Source organism: Octodon degus, unplaced genomic scaffold, assembly GCF_000260255.1.
Source record: "Octodon degus isolate 3935 unplaced genomic scaffold, OctDeg1.0 scaffold00146, whole genome shotgun sequence".
NCBI classification, from domain to species: Eukaryota; Metazoa; Chordata; class Mammalia; order Rodentia; family Octodontidae; genus Octodon; species Octodon degus.
In genome coordinates this window covers 7,012,274-7,020,598 of record NW_004524722.1, presented here as the reverse complement: position 1 = coordinate 7,020,598, position 8,325 = coordinate 7,012,274, and the positions used below count along the sequence as shown (strand labels likewise).

Sequence of the window (8,325 nt, the reverse complement as noted above, 5' to 3'; positions counted from 1 at the left end):
CAGTGCTACCCCATAGGAAGACACAAAGTCTGTGGCCAAGCCCTGGTGATGGCGCTCAGGAAAATACCACAGACTGTGTAGTCAGTCACAAAGAGAGGAGGCCTGGGGCCTAGGCAGCCCTAGATCTGAGGCAGAACATTCCAGGGCCTCCGGGCCCACCAGGCCCAGTCCAGAATCCGCCCACCTACGCGCTCCAGGCGTGTGGGAGGCCAAGGGGGCGTGGCGGCGGATTCCCCGGTTGTCCCTTGGTTGGGTTAAGCCAAGTAGTTTGTCTGCCCACTCCGTGAAATAAAACTTTCCGTGACTTGCCTTTCGTTGTGGGGAGCGCACATTCCAGAAAGAGGCACAGCAGGGAGCTGCGTGTGGGGAAGCTCAAACTCTAGGCAGAGGGTTTGCTGGGGGCGGCGTGTTGGCTGGGTTAACTTTCCGGGCGCGCAGGCTGGGCAGCTGGGGCGGCTCCAGAGGACCCCCTGGCCGGCGACATCCCGCCCCTACCTCTCTCCCCTCCCTCCCGCCGCAGAGGCAGAGGCCAGCTCCTCCCGCCTGAGTCACGGCGGGAGCTGGGGAGGAGCCGGGAAAGGCGGCCCCAGCTCAGAGAACAGCCGGCGGCCGTAGGGAGCGCAGGCAGGGCTGTCGGGCCATGGGGGAGGGCGCGCTGGAGCCGGGGCCTGCGCCCGGGGCGCCTGCCCGGGGCCCGGTGCACGCCGTGACAGTGGTCACCCTGCTGGAGAAGCTGGCCACCATGCTGGATGCGCTGCGCGAGCGGCAGGGCGGCCTGGCTCGGAGGCAGGGCGGCCTGGCCGGCTCCGTGCTCCGCATCCAGAGCGGCCTGGGTGCGCTAAGCCGCAGCCACGACTCCACCAGCCACGCGCTGGAGCAGCTGCTGGCCAAGGCGGAGCGCGTGGGCTCGCACGCGGACGCCGCCCAGGAGCGCGCCGCCCGCCGCGCCGCCCAGATGCAGCGGCTCGAGGCCAACCACGGGCTGTTGGTGGCGCGCGGGAAGCTGCACGTCCTGCTCTTCAAGGTCAGTGACCTCAGGCGCCCCCAACTCCCGAGCTGTGGCCTTTGCGGGTCTGGAGCCCACCGCTTAGGGGCCGCGCCCTCCCGCGCGCCTCCCACGTCCACATCTTCGACCCCACGGGTCACTATAAATTTGGCGCAAGCCACGACGGCCGCTGCCACTCCTTGCCGCGCGCGGGAGCCCAGCCTAGCGAACGCTCAGCCTAGCTAAGGCGGGGCCGCGGAACTCGGTCCAAGTCCCAGCCCGTCCCCGAGGGAAGCGGCGGGGGTGGAAGCGCATTCCGCGACAGCTCTCTGCTTCCTGCAGTTCTTGCCCCGCGGTCACTGTCGGTGTCCCGCGCCCTAGCCGGATCTCACCTACTTTACACACTTCTGCAGGTCTCTCGAAGCCCTCACCACCCCCATCTCTGCCTAGAGGGTGGGTGGGGCGGCTTCCCCGGTGGCCCTGGGGAGGGAGTCTCTGGCGAGCCCGGGGTAAGGGGCTCCCAGGGTCACCGCCGTGTCCTCACTTGCAGGAGGAGGCTGAGATTCCAGCTGGCGCCTTCCAGAAGGCGCCTGAATCCTTGGGCCCGGCGGACCTGTCCGAGCTGGGCCCGGAGCAGCCGCAGGCTGAGGTCGGAGAGAGCTCAGACGAGGAGCCCGTGGAGTCCCGGGCCCGGCGGCTGCGGCGCACGGGTTTGGAGAAGGTGCACAACCTGCGAAGGGCCCTTTCGGGCCGGAAGGGCCCCGCAGCGCCCCCGCCCACGCCCGTCAAGCCGCCTCGCGTCGGGCCTGGCCGCAGCCGAGCGGGGCCGCCGGACGCCCAGCCGGATCCTCCTCCCGACGCCGAGGAAGAGCCCGGGGCGCCTGAGGTTGCCCAAGCTGCTCCACCCCAAACCGAGAGCGCCGAGAGCGCAGCCTGATCAGCGCTGCCTGCGCCCAGGTGCCTAGGCCTTGCCCTAAAATAAATCGTTTTCAGAAGGCAACACTTTCGCCCAAATAAGGAGCTCTCACGCCTGGCTTTTTCAGCGTGAGGATCCGCAGCTCTCACTGAGCTTACCGCCAATAAAAGTAATTTCATCTAACACAGACTCCATGTGTGAGGGTGAGGGCAAGGATGACAGTAGAGCGTCTCTCCCCTTCTGGCCCAGAATCTCAGGCTCTGCTTCACTGGCACATGGGAATGAATATTCTGCTTCTGATACACTTGCCTTATAGGGACACTAGTCACATTTTTGCTTTCTTTCACTTTTTTTTTTTTTTTTTTAAAGCACCCAGTACAGTGCTTTGCTGTAAGTGGTCAATAAATATCAACTGGTAGTTTTTCTCTTAGTTTCTTCTTCCTGTACCACTTCTGAAAAATTAAGCCTTGCAGGATCCCCCACCTTTTTTTGAGACAGGGTCTTAGTTTCTTCCTGTACTACTTCTAAAACGTTTGGTCTTCCCAACTTGTTTTTAAGTTATGATAATTATTAATAATAGTATTAGAAATAATTTAATTCCATGGTCTCGCTATACAGTTCCGGCTGGCCTTCAATTCACTTTGTAGGCCAGGCTGGTCTGAACTCGCGGTGACCCTCCTGTCTCAGCCTCTGAGTACTTGGCTGTATCTTCTAATATTCTTTAACATACTTTTGGGGCCTGCCCCTTAGCTCAGTTGTTTAAGTGACTGCTTCAACAAAGCAGTCAGCCTCAGGTTGCAGTGGTTCAATCCCTACAACTGCAGCCAGCCAAACATGCCCTGAAGGCATTCGGAGCCAGCCCCCCTCCAAAAAAAAATCCTTAAAACAAAAAAATAGATACTTTTTAGGTCACTCCAGGCTTCTCTTCCAAGCCACACACAATCCACAACCCAGATCAAGGCCTCCCTTCGCCCTGCTATTAGGAATTTAACCCAGGGCCTTTACACTAAGGTACATCAGGGGCTCTTTCTTGTCTATTTATTTATGGCTTTTGTTTTTTGAGACAGTTCCTTGCTATGTAGTTCAGGCTGGCCTTGAACTCGTGGTGACCCTCCTGCCTCAGCCTTTCTAGCGCTGGGATTACAGATTTCTGTTATTGTGCCTGCATCAATATTTTTTTTTCTTTGTTTCTGGTTTATTTTAAATTTTTTAAAAGGGTGTTCAAAAGGGTGTTCATAAATTGCTAAACTGGCAATGCTGAGATTGAGCTTTTTTTTTTTTTTTATTTTAGGGAAAGGTTTACAGAGTGTTCAGGGTCTCACTACTATATTGGAGTCGTAGTGAGATGCCTGTTTCCAGCCTCCCAAGAGCTGGGACTACATGCGCACACCACCACACCACCACACCTGCCCAGTCTCAATTGCTGTCTCAGCGCACCCTGGGGGGCGGGGGTTGGGTCCCACAGGGCAGGCCCCGGGATTGAACCCCTGGCCCCTGTGCCTGCTTGCAGGCGCTTTAATCCACTGAGCTATTTGGTTGGCCTGAGAATTTTGTTTTTTAAAGGTCTATGCTGTACACCTTTTTGTTGTTAATTTTTTTTTTTCTAAATTTTATTGAGAAACAAATATCAATGAGACAGTTTCACAACCAATTACTGGCACATTTTTAGTAATTAATACATTGCATATTGTTGTCTTAGTGGTTATTCATTGTACAAGATGCAGACATGATATCCTGTCTCAAACACTATTATAACAAACCTCTCTATTCATTGAATTAAGAGAGTGGAGCTGTATATCTATCCTTTTTTTTTAGAAAACATTTTCTTTATTGTTAATTCTTATTCATATTGTTTTCTCCAATATGCAGATGGTACATACTCAAAAAAAAAAGGACTGAAGAAAATTAATGCAGTCTATAATGCCCCATTCAAAGGTAGATAATAGTAATAGAAATAATTTAATTCCAGATGTACATTTATATGTAATGGGCTTAAATTTATGATCTTGCTGAAGTCTTCTGGAGTGCCAGGATTACAGGCATCTGCCACGAAGCCCTACCTGGACCACTGTCTTGAGCTCCAGTTGAAAAGTACCCATAAAGTAGCAATCTTTCTTCTACCGGTTTCATTTCAAATTAACAGCTATTTATCAAGTACCTACTAGGGGTCAGGCTCTACTAGATATGTTTCAAATTTTCTCCTTCTGCTTTCTTTACCAGTGAACCTCACCATCATCCCCACAAACCAGGCAGTGTTGGCTCAAGGATACTCTTTCACCCCTCCCTCCTAGAAACAATCACATTACTGGTTGCACCTCCAAGTCTCTCCACTGCCCTGTTGCAGGCCTTATCTCTGTTCTTCCCAGTCTTTCAACTGCCCCTCTGATCACATCTCTCCTAAGTGAGGCCCCTCTGTCTTGCCACCACCTTCAGAGCTCAAGCTCTTGAAAGTTGCCTTCAAATCCCTTATCATTTGCTCCTTTTCATGCTATTAGAGGTTGAGGGCCCGTAAAGTAAAAACTCAGAACTCCAGAATTCTCTAAAACATTTGGAATGCTAATGTGACACCACATATAGCAAATCTACCCTTGATCTCATGTGATGGGTCACAGTGACAACACAGGTGTGCTAAAAATATTGTCTACAATTCCCTTCACCCTGTTCCCTCAAGGGGTATGTAAAACATAAACGAGTTTTATGTTTAGATATGAGCCCCACCCCCAAATACCTTTGTATATGTAAATATTGTATCTATCCCCCCAAATTATAAAAATTCCTTTCTAAAACACTGTTGAGGTCACTGACTTACACATTGCCAGTCTCATCTCTGCTGTCCTGCAAAGCCCAGCAAGGCCTCTTTCAGGCTTTCCCTCCCTTGCTCAGAGTCACACTTGTACACTCCTAAGTGCTGATGGCACTCATCGTGGCTTCCGGTACTTCGCCACTCTTAGACTGTAGATCCTTGGCAGTAGAGGTTTTGTTTTGTATAAGGGATCGAACTCAGGACCTTGTGTTTCCAGGCAGGTATTGAATCTGCTGCTGTTAAGCTATTTCCCCAGCCCATGCAGAGGTTGTTTTATTGATTTCCATAGTTCCCACACCAAGTACCGTGCCTTTTGCACAGTGGAACTCATGAATGGGTTGGGATGGTCTGTGACAGGAAAGAAAGAGCATCATGAAGAATGAGATGCAAGGCAGATGCCTCCAGATGGGGACCTGGTGATCCACCCTTCAGTGGCTCTCATGTCAATTTCTTTACCAGGCAAGTGCTTATTCTACTGAGCCATCTCCCTGACCCCATCAATTTCTTTACTACCTCTTTCCTAGGCCCTGTGCTAGGCCTTGTGAACACGAAGATGAGCTAATCATTGCCTTCAAGGAGCTCAGAGTTTAGAGGGAGGTACAGACTATGGTGGATGTGAGTGAGGCTAAGTACGGTGATAGTTATATGTATGTAGGTTGTTCTTGAAAGCAAAGAAGGGACGGGGGATGACCTAGCCCATATAGCAAGGGATGCTTAAGAAATTGTTCTTGGAAAAAGCTAAATAGTGACACAGAAAACAGGGATGGTAAGGGAAAATAGAGCTAAGAAGTTAGTAGTTTGGGTCCTCAGTTTTTTTCTCTATAAATGGGATGGCTTTACCTTTTAGAATCAGTCTCTTTTAGGCTGTTTTAAAGATTAAGTGACAGAAGTGAAGTGCGTAGCAAGTGTCTGGAACATGGTTTCTGTTCTCTAAGCTTCAGATGTAAGATTCATTTACCCATTCATTCATTAAGTTTACTGAACCCTTAGTGAGTGTGTTTCATTTTTTTAAACAATGCAATTTATTGAGAACTTGATGGTTAGGAGGGATAGGAGCCCGTCTCAGCCAGCAGCCACACAGGATTCCTAGATGAGAGACAAGAGGAAGGGGCTTGCCTGCTACGCTAGGCAAGGTGTGCACATGGGCTTTGTCAAGAACTAGTAACACATCAGAGGTCAGATAAGAAACAGTCCAGGTAGCCACTAAAGATATAGCGGCAAATAGAGAAGACAAGATCCCTGCCTTCATGCACTTAAATTCTACTGGAGGAGATAGGTAGCAAATGCACACCAGGTAAAACTAAGTAATCATAAGAAGTAGAAAAGTCTTTTAATGATAGGCTTTTGGGTAAAGAAAACAGATCAAGGGCTTGGATGATGACTGGGGAGGTGTGTACTTTAGGTGACCGTGTTAATGATTGATAATGGGAGAACTACAGGTATGAGTTACTCCACGGCCCTGGAGCTCAAGCAGTGGCCCAGTTGTTATTTCCATGGATATAGTGAAGGGGGCGCAGCGCCCACCTGTCACCCCTCGTGGGCAACCCATCATCAGTTGTGTGATGACATCGTCCCTCTCCCTAGATCTTTCTGTTGTACCCAGAGACTCACACCATCTGCACCTCTCAGCCTCTTCGAGTCCATTGCACTTGCTGCTTATGACCACGTGATGTCACTGTTGGGTGCCAGTGTCCCAGTTGATGCCTCCTAGGCCCAGCAGGTCCGGCTTCACAGAGGAGGGGCAGTTGCTGGGAGGCATCAGGAGAAGAGGGATGTTGGGGGGCAGGAGTCCTTCCACTGAGGGCAGCTCTGCAATAACTTCACTTCATCCAGAAATTCAGGGATCCCCTGCAGGTGCCTGAGCCTTGGTGCTCAGACCATACCAGCCTCCCAGAAGCCAGGCCTTTCGAGATCCTGACATTTTAGAAGAGTGGCTATGAGCCTGCTCAGTTTCCTATCTCCAAGGCAAAATAAACCCTTGCTTTTCCAAATCTCTAGGATTCTACCTGCTTTCCTTTTTTTAAAAAAAATGCATTTAGTACAAAGTCTACAGTCTCACTGCACATTGATCCTCTTGCTTTCAGCCTCCCAAGCACTGGGATTATAGGCACGCGCCATCACACCCAGTCTCAGTCACTGTCTCAGTGTGCGAGGCTGGCACGGCAGCCAGAGGATTGAACCCCAGTTCCCGAGTTTGCCTAAGCAGGCGCTTTAGTCCGCTGAGCTATCTGGCCAGCCCTTGCTTTCCCTCTTTCAATCCCCAACAAAATTAAGAGCCCAACTGTAGCTTTCCCACAAATGTCTTGGCCTCTAACTCCTCCAAGCACAATGTCTTGGTAAATTCCAGAGGGGAAGGGGAATGTTACTTTTTATTCCTTCCTGATTTGTCTACAGTAGCAAATAATAGAATCACGTTAAAACAAAATCAGTTCAGTTTCTTAATAGACCATTTTGTTGCATTAAGTTCTCCACTGTTATTGCTGTAATTATTATTAATATTATCAATTATAGAGAGTGGAGACGCTGCTGGAGGACCATCCCGCACATGCACATGCAGCACGGAGGCAGTTGCCTTCTGGAAGTGGAAGGTGCAGTCATGCTAAAATTCAAAATTTGGTTCTCAGCTCTTTAGGCCATACATGAAATTTTTTTTTTAATTTTTATTTATTTGTGTGTGTGTGTGTGGGGGGCATCTCAGCCCACCAGGGGGCGGGCTGGCTGGCATGTGGTGCTGGGGGATTGAACCGCAGTCCCTGTGCTTTTGCTAAGCTTGTTCTAAATAGGTGCTTTAGACCACTGAGCCATCTCACCAGGCCCATAAATGAAAATTTATTCTTTGCTTCAATATTATTAGGCTGTGGCCAGCCATATAGCTCAGCAGATTAAAGTGCCTGCCAGCAGCAGCAGGGTCCGAAGGTTTGATCCCCGGGCCTGCCCCCGGGGCATGCTGAGACTGCGATTGAGACTGGGCGTGAGGGGGTGCACCTGTAATCCTAGCACTTGGGAGGCTGTAAACAGGCGATCACTACAAGTCTGACCTAGTAGTGAGACCCTGAGCACCCTGTAGACCCTTCCCTAAAAAATACAGAAAAAAATATTATTGGGCTGATCTGAAATAACCAAACTCAGAAAACCCTGATTAATTTGAGTGCTGGGTTAATTTCCCTGAGAAACCTAACTACCAAATAACTGGAATAGTCTAGCTGGGTAGTTGGAGCCAGAGTATTTTTCATCTCATAGTGAAGTCTACGATGGAAGCCAAAGTTGGCTCTTCAAGTAGGTCAGGTAGGATTATTTAACCCTAATGTCCATTTTCTCCTGTGATATTCCCCTAACATGGGTAAAATCATATGTATTTGTGGTAGAAAATTTCTCCTCCCAGTAAAGGGTTGGCTGCTGCTGCTGGAAGTTGCTGTTCTAAATAAGTACTGGGATCTTTGTTGTGAGTAGAGAAATCATAGAACTTAAGGTTTTTTTTCTTTTTCTTGAGACAGGGTCTTGGTATCAGCTCAGGATGGCCTTGAACTCACTATGTAGCCCAGGCTCACTATGTAGCCTGTGGTGATCCTCTTGCCTGAGTGCTGGAATTGCAGGTGTGCTCCACCGAGCTTGGCTCTTTAA

General features: G+C 50.0%; 1 protein-coding gene across 1 annotated transcript; it reads left to right on the top strand.

Annotated features, from left to right (window-relative positions):
- Window positions 1–244: 244 nt before the first annotated feature.
- On the top strand, window positions 245–2,361 carry Cavin3 (caveolae associated protein 3). The gene is made up of 2 exons (XM_004642135.3): window positions 245–1,024; window positions 1,536–2,361. Exons 1-2 carry the CDS (start codon window positions 641–643, stop codon window positions 1,920–1,922), a joined length of 771 nt encoding a protein of 256 aa, XP_004642192.1. The 5' UTR covers window positions 245–640; the 3' UTR covers window positions 1,923–2,361.
- Window positions 2,362–8,325: the final 5,964 nt, after the last annotated feature.